At 34.9% G+C, this 13,065-nt stretch overlaps 1 protein-coding gene across 7 annotated transcripts in view; it reads right to left on the reverse strand.

Annotated features, from left to right (window-relative positions):
• Nucleotides 1-578: 578 nt before the first annotated feature.
• The window catches only part of Mlp84B (Muscle LIM protein at 84B), a 49,983-nt gene continuing 37,496 nt past the window's right edge, over nucleotides 579-13,065 (reverse strand). For 3 of the 7 annotated variants that reach the window (XM_022058027.2, XM_022058009.2, XM_022058046.2), the window contains 7 exons: nucleotides 11,295-11,382; nucleotides 9,579-9,696; nucleotides 8,359-8,534; nucleotides 7,370-7,502; nucleotides 6,934-7,121; nucleotides 5,128-5,233; nucleotides 579-4,296 (listed from right to left, as the gene is read on the reverse strand). In XM_022058027.2, coding sequence (XP_021913719.1) covers nucleotides 4,126-4,296; nucleotides 5,128-5,233; nucleotides 6,934-7,121; nucleotides 7,370-7,502; nucleotides 8,359-8,534; nucleotides 9,579-9,696; nucleotides 11,295-11,382 — 980 coding nt within the window. In that variant the 3' untranslated portion in view covers nucleotides 579-4,125. Of the gene's footprint in view, nucleotides 4,297-5,127; nucleotides 5,234-6,933; nucleotides 7,122-7,369; nucleotides 7,503-8,358; nucleotides 8,535-9,578; nucleotides 9,697-11,294; nucleotides 11,383-11,636; nucleotides 11,725-13,065 lie in introns of all 7 variants that reach the window. The other 4 variants (XM_022058019.2, XM_022058002.2, XM_022058036.2 and 1 more) reach the window with 2 other exon arrangements.

Here is a 13,065-nt window from a genome sequence, read left to right on the forward strand (position 1 = left end):
CCACAGTCCCAGTGTCCAAGCGGCACAAGGCCCATGCCTCAGATCACGCAACCACTGTGACCAGCTGCTTTTAATTAACCTTAAGGTTCATTAATGTGTGTACAAGAGCTGACCACTGGAACCTATTATAACCCACAGGAATCTAGACCATACCCTCCCACCCTGTCTCTTTAAATCTATTTTAATATTATCCTCTCATCTACACTATGGCCTTTCAAGTGGTATTGTCCCTTCAACATCTCTTGAATTTCAACCTCTACACTACAATACTGTCTATGATGACCTGTAATGCAATTAATAAAGACTATGAGAAACAGTATTTGCCCAAGCATGAAGATGCTGTTGTTGCTATATATAAATGATACGAACATGATGATGACAGCCATGGAGACGCTCAGATGGCTGTCATATTCACCACTGTGAGAACCTGAAATCTACAGATATGAATGTGATCTCATCACGTCTCAGAAATGAGACGTTTGGCAGAGGCAGTCACAACCATACCCTGACGATATCATATTCTCGGTTCAGGATATTGTCTGACTTTGCATGAATATTTGGGAAATAGTTGAAGGAAATTTTGTTGGACCACTTTTTTATTTGCATTACTTTTCATACATTTAGGTACAATCTAGACAAGAGTAATAACAATGTGATAACAAATGCAAAAAGCAATTACTCCAAAGAACCTGCCACTGAACTGCACAAATCACCATCACGCACATCATAAACACTCTCCATCATTATCAAAGCAAAGTGAAGCAAGAAAAGGCTAATTAAAGAGATTAAAATTATACAGTTTTCTGTAAGTTACATTATTCAGTAGTAATTACCTTACATGGTGTATATTATTCACAGGCCAGAAAATTCGGGCCTGGTCGTTTGAAGCTTTCTAAAGAAGAAACAAGGAAAGGACAAGAAATGATAAGAGAAGAAAAACAGTGAACACTTTGCTTGGTTTTGTTCCCTTAGTCATGATCCGTGATTTTTCATTTCATTTTAATGTGATTTTTTTTTTATTTATATTTTTTGTATTTATTCATAGTGAAGTCCAGGTTTCGCTTCAGACAATTTAATCCTGCCATAGATTATTTAATTTGAGAGTATCTTTATACAGCCTCTTTTATGGCATGATGAATTCTACCTTAAAAATGTATACCTTATATATACCAGTGTTGATAAATTGTTTTCCAGACAACGTAAGTTTATCTTACCACCACTCAGCATATAACCTTATAAAATAAAGTTTTCAGATCAGGTAAGTCTGAAATGATAATATAAATTTATACCAAATGGGATTGTAAAAGAACAGTTATATACAAACCTAGTTCTGTGTTTGGTAGTCGTAATAAAGGTAACTTCTAATATTACTTACATGAGCTGTTGTATCTGAAGTTAGTCCTGGATTATCATCATGGCAATCAAGTTGGTTTGGCCCACTTTTGCCAGCATTACTAGAGAAATTTTTACTATGTTTGCACTCGCAGACTTGTGTCAATTATTGTGAAAAACATTTAAGCTTCAGACATAATATGAACACCTTCACCACTGCTACTATACATGTTCTCTCCGTGTTTTGCAATACTTTCCAACTGTAATTATATAAGAATAGGTAATAACTTTCAGCATCAACTTTATTTAAATTATACTCTATTTGTGCAAGCAAAATGTATTTACTTTCCTTTGGAATCTGAACCACTTATTCCTGTAGTAAAGGGTTTACATTTTATGAGGAATAATTAACATACTCTATCGTCATTAACTTAGTCGTCTAAATAAACTTGCTCTGGTAAAATTTCCAAAGCTTGAGAGTTTAGTTGCTGGGTGTAGAGTGTATTCAACTTCCTTGTATAAGGTCCTCCATACCTGAAGACAGAGATTGACTCTCATCTCCGAAACGTCGTGTTTTTTATTGATTTTATTTAGTCTTGGACGACGGATAATATCCAGAAAACAGTTTAATTCAACAACGCACCATCGTCACAAACTTTCAGAATTGACCTCCATACATGTCTTGAGATGAACAGCGCTGTTCAAATTTTAAGACGTTACTACACTAAAAATGGAATTTGTGGTAGGAAGGCTCCGGTCTTCATTGTGTTACTGGTATACATATTACTGTAAATGCTATAATGCTTATGTGTGTGTTCTGGTGTAATTAAACAGGGCAAATTCAAATAAAGTGAGAAGCTGACCAGAAGCAATAATAAAATCCTTAAAAATTAAATAACAGTAAAATTAAACAATGAATTCTTGCATATAATGCAGAATTTACAGCTGTTCATATCAATCAATACTTGCAAGAATTCTCTAGTTTGTTAGTATGTTTAAATCCACAATGTTATTGCATATAATTAATTCTGAGACAAACATTTGCATATAGTATAGTATTCCGTATGATCTACTTCATATTGCAGTGTTTTGTTTTTACAAAGAACTTGCATTAGTAACTATCTATACAGGGTATTCCCAAAATGAAAACCTTTCTTTTAATTGCTCTCTTTTTTAAAAATATTTGACATAAATATCTTAAACTGGATGGTCATAAAGATACAAATTTTAGCTTTATATACATGATGAATATATCACTGTTGTCAATGCGATAGTTTATTTTCTTCTTCTGTAAAAGAAGACGGCGATCTTACACTGAATGAAACTTTCTGAGACTGTCCTGCTGCTGTAATGTTGATTTAAGAAAAAAATAATGTCACCTTAGTCTCCCACTCCCTCGCATGGGGGGCATGAGACCCAGGTTCAATCCCTGGTCAAGGTGACAAAAATTTTCTGCTCAAATAAATTAAACAACACTGCAGCACCTTACAACAATGGTACTGCTTAAGAATGATCCCGCATGATTCATCATATGTCTTGATTTTAACTCTGTAATTCATTCTGATGTTGATGTCTTATGAATGACGTTTCCCATACCGGTCATAGAAAACACCATTTACAAGACTTATGCCATGGTTATGGAAACTTCCTAAGATCTTTCAAGGGTTCTCCAGTGCAGAAACTCATGTTGATCTCAGCATTAGATGATAAAATACTTTCAAAGAACATTCACGTCAGACATTTAATAAAATATGCATGAAAAGAATAAAGATTATCCTTTGTGAAACAGCCTATATATTCAGGTCTCATTGACTAGAATACTCAACCTGAATGGTTGTGCTATTATATTCATTCACACAAACATTATGTTCAACTTTTAATCTACAAAATATCTGCTTGCTGTATAATATTGAGTGCAAGCGACGTATGGTTACTATAAGGGTTATCTGTGACTGAAAAAATCTTCAGGAACTATGTTGTTCTGCACAGTGATCGGACAAGTCCAAATTGCGGAATGCTCCAACACACACATATAACTGTAATGCGACAAGACAAGGTTAAAACATCACTTACCTTCCATACCTTTTTGACCCCAAAAAGAAGTACACATTCACAACACAGAAGTTTTGAAAGCAAAGAAAGAGACATCAACAGGATGTGAAAAGTAACTTCTCCTAAACTGACAGATATTTGTACTCTTAAATAGAAAGAAAAAATTACAGGCAATGATTGCAACGTTCCCGGCATTTCATCTTCTTATCGCTTCATACTTGTCCAATCACTGTGTTGTTGCAACATGTTTGAATACAATTTTTTCCAACCACATCCATGGACTTAAATCAAATATTAAATGCTCAGCACTGTCTGAAAGCCCACTTCAATATTATTACGTAATATATTAATAAAAGCATTCCATAATATTTTTGTTAGAATACGAATTGTTCCATATTTCTGATCAATATAATGCGATTCATAGCTAGTAATGTAAGCCATGGACATTTGAGACAAAAAATGACGTTAGAAGAAGCTATATGGGATATACTGCGCATACGTAGATTTACATACATAGCAAATGAGTTTTATGCTCCATAAAAACATAAGTTGATCAGATTATTCCAATATGATTTCAAGTATTGCATTACACTACAAAATTAAATATCTTATGTTTCCTTTTGGATCTTTATGAATATTTAGTAAGAAATTAAAATAGTTGAAAGATACAGAAGAAAAACTTGACTTACAGCACGCATTCAAGGGGTCTATTATTGGATATGAGGAACAGTGGTAGTATGTTCAAGCCATAGTTAAGGTTCCAGCACCTATGCCAAAACCTACGCCATGGGGCCCAAATTTCCGGCCATAGCAGCTGCGGCAATAGATATCTCCATCTGGACCATCATTTAAGTTGGTGGAGTCCAGAGAGCGACGGCAGTCTCCACAGCTGAAGCAGCGTCGATGCCAGATCTGAAGAATGAAAAAATATAAACAAACAAAAAGGAAATATTAAGATAGTTGTCTTCTGAGTTGTCACACTGTGTACTCCAGTAGAAATTTACTAACATTTTAGAGGTGCTTGCCACCACCATAATCAGGGCTGATTGTCTTCATGGTGGAGGTAGCAAGTACATGTGAAATGTTGGTGAAGTTCTACCAGACTACACAGTGAAAACAACCCAGAAGTCAGTTATCTTAATATCAGCTGCCATTAGAATCTGAGATCTCACTTAATAAACAAAAAAATATTGTTAAATGTCTATTCTTATTATATACTAATGTAACTGAAACTAGAATACTATACTTTAGCTGAAAGTTTAAACAGTACTGAATTTATAACACTTTACGACTGAGGCCATATATTCCTCTGAAATGTTGGTTATTACCTATAAGTCTATGCAGCATTCTAACCCAGGAGACAAAGATAAATGTGAAGATTTCTGTCTTCTGAGTTGTTGCACTGTGTAGTCTGGTCGATGTTAACCAACGTTACAGAGGTCATACTGCCTCCGTCATCAGAGCGATGAAATGTTGGTAAACATCTACCAGACTACACAGCGCAACAACCCAGAAGACAGAAATCTTCATACTCACCACTGTGAAAACCTCAAATCTTACAAACATAAATGTGTTTAGTGCTCTGAGAACCTTGACTCTCTCTGGGCATTGGATAACCATGTGTGGATAGGTGGATGAACAGACGTGAAGAAATGTATCTGATTTTAATATGCACGACTTTTTAATTTTGTATTTAATGATATATGGGAAAAAATGTGAAGTAATATGTAAACCAACACTTACCCTAGTTTTACTGATCATCTGTTCAGCAGCATATACAGGATAACCACATCGTGGACAGCCCTTTCCTAGAGGTGCTTTCAACCCTGTAGTAGGTTTGGTGTCAGGACTAAATGTACACAAATTACATGATAAATCAATACATTTTAAAAAAAATTCATTCAGAATGATGGATTGTGGTTTTGTATATAATTGTGACAATCAACAATTATGGTTAAGCCACATATCTACTTAAGTAACTCAGATGTCTGATACTTAGAGTACAGTACTAAAACAATTTCTGCTTTGAATCCCACATATGTTGAGAGTTTTATTCTTGTCAATGTTAGAAGTTACCAGCAGATAAGACATGAGATAGAGCAGTAAGGAAAAATGGTGGAATGATATCATTTACATAAATATTACTAACTGCCTGTTAGTAGTACCTTTATGTTAACAAACATTATTATCACTGAACATCATCTACGCAACACACATCCTTAAAACTTTCCTCCCCTCAAAACTAAATGTTATCATATATCAGTTATTCAAGTACTTGCAATCAAAGAAATTTCCCCACAACAATACTGTAAGCATTTCTTGGGTCCCCAATATATCCAGCCTACTGTAAGCTTCCACATTTCAGTACCTAAACAATGTTAGATGACTCATATAAATCATGGAGTCCCTTTTTACATGATGTCCTAAGCCAGTAACTGGTACATAATATTACGTTCTTGTGCATATAAACAAAGGACATTATGTTTGTAAACAGAATTAAATTTTGGGATTTAATTAAGAAATAAACCTCCTTTTCACATTTTTTAGATGACAATGTTAAAAATATTTTCATTAATTCCTACTTATTGCCATATGCAGAAATCTTGTAACAAAAGTCCAATCTCAGAGAGAAAAATAATTTTTAAATTAAATATTACATTTATTTTGTTTATTTATTTTTTGAAGAGATGCCCTTTCTATGAAAAATTAGTATGTATACACCACAAGAGAATGTAGAACAATTTAAAAAACAGGTAATGATTAACGAATGCAGAGAAATCGGTGGCGACATCTTACACAGAGCTGGAACCAATCTCACAATGCAGATCGATACGCATATGAATGTAGGAGCTGAATTTGAACATTTGATGAAGTAACATAAATAAATAAATAAATAAAATTTATTTTCCCTATGACAACATACTTTTGTTACATTCCATATATGTATATTGTGTTCACTAATGAAGTTGAACACAAGTTTTACTTTCCAGCTCAGTGACTCACTGCCAAGCTCTATGAGGTTTTCCCAGTAGAGTCAACTATAGCTCCATATAACAATAAAATCAACTTTCCCACATCATAGCATGTCCTTCCGGGAGCTGGGAAATGATAGCTGGATTCAACTTTATCAGAGAATATACTGTATGTCCTTATATATGACAACAGTGAAGATTCTGACATCACTAGAGTACAATGTAAAGTAAAGTAAAGTTTGTCCCACTATACACCATGTAGGCGTTTGGGGTGAGTGGAGGTATAGCTCCTCTCTTCCTTGACCTCGGCACTAGATGGGGGTGAGTGGTCAGCATCACGCCCCGGCCGGCTTTACCCCCGGGAAAGGACCCCGGTACCCATTGTAGAGGAGGGTGGGTGGGCCCCAGAGCCGGTCTGGACGCAGAGGCTAGAGGAAAAATCCTCTGCCCCCGTCGGGGATCGAACCCCGGCCGTCCAGCCCGTAGCTAGTCACTATACTGACTGAGCTATCCCGCAATTAACTCTGATATTATTTACTATTAATTTATTGGAATGTATATTTTAATGGTAACTTACTAAGTGATGGTTGATTCTCCATTGGTAGACACAAGTGTAGGAGCATGACCATAACCGAAGCCCTTAGGCCCAAATTTCTTCCCATAGCATGCCTTGCAGTATACTTCACGGTCTGGGCCATCACATGCTAGCACTGAATCCAGTGGTCTATGACAGTCTGCGCAGTTGAAACATTTCTTGTGCCACATCTGGTTAAAATAAAACAAATTATACCTTTAGAAACGAATTTAATTTTAACTCCTTAAATATAATTGAATTATTTTTGCATCACATTACTCTAAAAACTTTTACTGTCAACTAATTTACATATATTACATTTGATATATGAGTGTTATTACTTCTTATAGTTCCAAGACAATACATTTTAACACATCTCAGTTTATTTATTAGTTATTTACATTTTATAAGCTTACAATTAAAGCTATAGCTTACATACCGTTCCTTTAGCCAGCTGCTGTTCAGCGGCAAATACGGCACCACCGCATCGAGGACAACCCTGACCAGCTGGAGCTTTGATTGATGTCGTATCAGGGTTGTAAAAGGGCCGAAAACTTGAGATCTCTTCCTCCCTATACACACAGAGACATAAAACACAAATTAACCTATATCATCCCTGAGTCACATTTTATGCACAGTACAGCTTTACATGTGTCGCACCATCATCCTGCAAAAACCATTAACCACGGACCTAAGGTGCAGCTGGCAGCCCTGTATTACATGTGTTTAAATCACATTTTCCCATATGATACAGGTTAAAACTATTGCAATTATTTTGCCAGAAAAAATATTCAATGCCAGAGGAATAGTATATTGTTTACACTCTCTCGGATACTTCCATAGGTTTGGATACAGCTTTTACAGAAGTCACACTCTACTTTTATAAAATTCTAACTCCATACAGCAGTCTATCCTGAGAAGTTAACAGTCATTGAGGAAGTCAAGAAATGTCCTACTTTTTATAGAACCTGAAGACTCATTACTGTGTTTACAAGAGCCTGTCACTAGACCCTACCTGAATCAGATAAATCTGGTTTACATTCTTGCATCATATATGAGATTCAATTTCATATTAACCTTGTCTTTATGCTTAGCTCTCCCATGTGGTATCTTCCATTTAGGTTTTCTAAATAAAATCTATTTCTAATCTCTCCCATGCATGCTATATACCCCACCCACCTCATCCTCTTTTGATTTAATCACCTTAGTAACACCTGGCAAAGAGTACAAATTATAAAGTTCCTCATCATATAGTTTTCTCCAGCATTCGGTTATTTCCACCATGTATTGTTTGCTTACAATTATATTTGAGCTTTGTCAGCACATAGCTGGAATGGAAATATTTGGTTACACAAGAAGAATGTGTCATAACTACATATTAGATCTTCCACATTGGAACTCACTAGAGTAGACCTAATCCAAACTTACGAAAGTCCATCAGTCTGCAGGAATCCTGAACCACATGCAAAACCATAACCGTGTGGGCCAAATTTCTTTCCATAGCAAGTCTTGCAGTAGACATCACGGTCAGGTCCATCACATGCTAGAATCGAATCCAAGGTCTTGGTGCAATCGTGACATTTGAAACATTTACGATGCCATTCCTGCAATTAGAACATCACTTTACAAATTATATGTTTATTTATTGGTTCACACCATGATTCTCTGTCAACTTCAGATTTTGTTAGACTCACTCAGGGACAAATGGTAATTGATTATAAATGATGATCAGTGAGGATAATAAATAAAAATAAAAATAAACGTACAATACAACAAAGTCTGAAGTACCTAACCTAAAAAACAAAAAAGAAATAATTAAGAAAACATTAAATACTTATGTATAAAAATAAAATTTAAAAAATAATTATATATTGAACTAAGTAAACTATATTTTTACTTTGTATTCTGCATGTGAAATGTAGCATTTCAGTCTCAAGGAAGAACACAGAGTGAAGGTATATGAAAATAAACTATTGAACACAAGAAAATAGAAAATTCCACAATGTGCAGCTTCATAATTAATGTCAAGTTTGACAATGGTTAAGGAGCCTATTTCTGAGGTCAGGGCACGTTTTCACTGAATTTCAATACCTGTACAGTAGGATGGGTATAAGGACATATTATTGGGAACTTAAAGATTTAATGTATGATCTGATTCAAGATGGAGATACATTTTCCCCCCACATTCATGAATCTATACCTTTGTCAAAGCTTTTCCATAACCCCAACAGTCTGGCACAGATTACTAGGTCACATCAATCAGTTTTGTAAGTTGATTAAATCAATAAAGGTTCAGATGGTGTGACATGTAGGAAGGTTTTGAAAGACAAGAAGAATCTAGAAAATTTTGGTGGAGTAAAAATCTTGTAGAAAGATACCATTCAGGAGTCTGAAATATAGATTGGAGGTTATGTATTTGAAGGCAATGGATTATTATGATTTTAATTAAATAAACTTAGGGCAGAGTCCAGTATAAAGCTTTTATGTTCATGGTGATTACTGGATTTTATGCCCTTACATCAAAGATGCAGGTTTTCTGTACATATACAGTACACACCATGAGTACATGTAGCAGAACCATGGCCCTACATGAATTTAATAAATGAGGGGGTAAAACAATTAATTTAGTTTCTGCAATCTGTACTTACTCTGCCCTTAGCAAGCACTTGTTCAGCAGCATAAACAACACCACCACATCGTGGACATCCCTGGCCAGCAGGGGCCTTGATAACAGCTGTATCAATCACCGTTGTCCTGGGCGCTTCACTAAGAAAACAATGGTACACTTTATCACAGATTGTTGGGTTTTACAAACTGAAAATTGTATTAGTAACATACTCTTGCCATTATGAGCCCAATTAAAATGTTATTAGAATTTTGGATAATAATAAATATATAAACATGTACACAAATACATTATTTTCATAGAATGAGATAAATCAAAACTCTATGAAGCCTAATTAAATAAATGGCTGAGCAGAATCTGACTTATTGTTAAACTGACTGGTACTGATCCTTACTAAGGAGTGGAGCTCTGGCACATTGGTTAGTCTGATTCCTACTAGCATTTTGAACTGGAATATACTGAACTGACCAACCTTTCTATTATGTTACCAGCTTTGCCCACAACCATTGATCAAGGAAAGAGCGCAACTCCTCAGAAAGATACAGCATACAATTATCAAGCTGTGCAACATTAAACTTCACATAATGCATATAACCTCAAATTTCGTAACGAGTAAACGTAATATAACCTCAAAATTTTACACCAACTGCAATGTTGGTTCTTTCAAGAAGGGGGGAAAAACAATAAAAATAAATTATTTAATATAAAATTGATCAGACTGAAATTTAAATGTGTTTCACATTACTTCTACTACTATGATTTTATTTCCCATTCTACACAAGAACGTAATAAACTCTTTTGAGGCAGACAGCCACACCAGTGCCTTGAAGATGACAGCATATTTCTTGAAACATTGGCATTTTTGTCACTAACTCTACAGACACAGCAGACTACCCGAAAGTCATCATATTGTCATGAGATAATTCTGTCTGAACATAATGGTAACATGCATTTGAAATTATGTTCCTTTCATAAATCAGTCCAAGAAAGACATTTCTGTAGTCTAAAAAATTTACTTAAAAACAACATACTAAAGGATTTTGTCATCACAAAGAATAATTTCTCAAAAACACAGTGCTGATTATGGTTCTGAAAACTCAAAATCCACTAGCAGTTTCATCTGTTTTTAATGAACAAAAAACAAATACAGGAAATGACAAACTTAATTTTAAAAAGAGCTTGTTCATTTCCATTACAGGGAAATACATTCAGGATTAGACATGCTAAACAACTCTTTGAAAAAGAGCGACAGCTGACAATACACTATGGGGCTTGGATTTCTCTAATTCTTGAACTGTAATGATCAGAAATACAAAAAGGTGAAACAAGAGGCATCAATACAGTTAGGGACAGGGTTTTCAAAACTCAAAACATTCCAACAAAAATACCCAAAATATGCCTGGAAGGTTTGGTCAGAAATAGTTACTGCTAGAAATTTTCATTAATATTATTATTACATATATGAGAACTTCAGTGTGTTAGAAAGGAACAAAGTATGATTCAGAAATAAAATCAAAATCAGAATATCCTTTTATACATATACTTTAAATATGACTATCTCTGACTGTCACCTATAAATTTATACCAAAAAAGGTAGGTCTACGAATACTAATACATGAAACAAGTTCAAAAAGACAGTGCAAAAATTATCTATCAATACATTTGATAGGTAACAACAGGCGTCCTACATGCGTCAACACTTTCCATATCAAGACCCAACCAATTAGGGGTTGGCTACCTCTCATCCAATACATCTGATGTGAGCCCTATTATTGACCCTCCTCCACGCCCAATTCCACGTGGCCCATATCGTTTAGCGTAGCAAACTGTGTGAGGAGTAGAAAAGAAGTCAGTTTTAATAGATTCTGATTTACAGACCTGGACCATTAACAAGCAGTTACTACTTAAGCCCCTTCATTGTTTACCTGATGTATTACTACTATCAAGCGCACAACTTTATGCAGTGGAATCTTCAGATAAACATTGAAGGAGTTAAGCCAGGCAACAAGTGCTTTTATATAATTGGTAAATGCTTGATAAGGGCCAGGGGGCTGGCTCAGGATTATGCTATGCTACGTACCCATTGGCATAACCAACATCGCTCTGCAAAGCACCACCACCTTGACCATATCCATAGCCCTTAGGACCGAACCTTTTGCCATAGCAAACTGCAGGAATAAAGGTTATGTTTACCCAACACAATAGGACATTCAAATACTTATTGCTAATACAGTGCAACACTAATTTATAAAAAAGTCTTATGGTAACATTATATGTAATGTATTATTTCAGTTTGTAAAGGAAAAAATCAAAAGTTTTGGCAAATATGTGAGATTTAAATGTAGTTCTAAAGATTATTTAAAACAAGAGCCCTATGTGCTCTTTATTCTTCAGAATCAGTTCACCATAATTTATTACTTCACCAAAGTCTTGTCCTATTAGCTTTAAACTGTGGATGTGAAATAAGAATATAACTGGTCCCTATTACAATACCAACTTCAAAGTGTCTTGCAAATAAGGTACAGTTTAGTTAGTAACAATATTTGTAACATGGTTACAAAACAGAATATATGAAAAAACTATTTAATATTTTTATACTGAATCAAACATTTAATTATTATTTTTGTAACTGCTTCTGTAACAAGATTCTAATAAAGGACTCGTCATGTAGATGTGGTTTCATTTAATGTCAGACATTTCAATTAGTTGACATAAATTACATAAAGCTCCAATATAACATTTAGAGCAGCAGTGTAAGGGTTTTATCCTAACAGAATACAGTGAAGAGCACATAAGCTTTTGCTTTTGATGTATCAGTACTGTTTCATCCACTGCCAAGTTATTTTAATTTATTCAATTCAACATTTTACACTCTTCTCCATATGAAAATCTCAAATTGATTTTAATCAAGTATTATATTAATTTTTGTGGTAACAATTTAATTCTTCTAACCGACTGAATGTCCTCAAATAAATCTTATGTCATGATTTTCAGCCAATCCAACATAAAGGTCTGCATTCGCAACAGAACCATTCACAAATAAGAAGTTCTGGGAAGAACTTATAACATCTACATTAATTTAGATTTTTCAATCACTATCATGAAACTCTTACATATTAGTAATGAATAATTATACAATTAATAATCTGTTTATTTACATGCTCTTCACCGATCCCCATTTTGACTATGTCAATACCATAATCCTATTTTTCCTTATAGAATAAAGTGGGCTAAGAGATAGTGATTCCATTGAAATGAATCACATGGTCATGACATTATTGATCATTGGACATTATTCTTCAGTGCCTGAGCATCTGCGGGTCCTAACTTTTCATTGGCTCTGATCTATAGACAGTTGGTAGGACTCCTCAGACGAGGGATTGGCCCGTCGCAAGGCCTCTACCTGTACACAGGACAGCACAACACAGAAAGACGCGGACAAACATCCATGCCTTGAGTGGGATTTGAACCCAAGGTCCCAGTGACCAAGCTGCACAAAGCCCACATCT

Source organism: Zootermopsis nevadensis, unplaced genomic scaffold, assembly GCF_977971745.1.
Source record: "Zootermopsis nevadensis isolate Lab colony 2312 unplaced genomic scaffold, Znev_1.0 Znev_ptg000012l, whole genome shotgun sequence".
NCBI classification, from domain to species: domain Eukaryota; kingdom Metazoa; phylum Arthropoda; class Insecta; order Blattodea; family Termopsidae; genus Zootermopsis; species Zootermopsis nevadensis.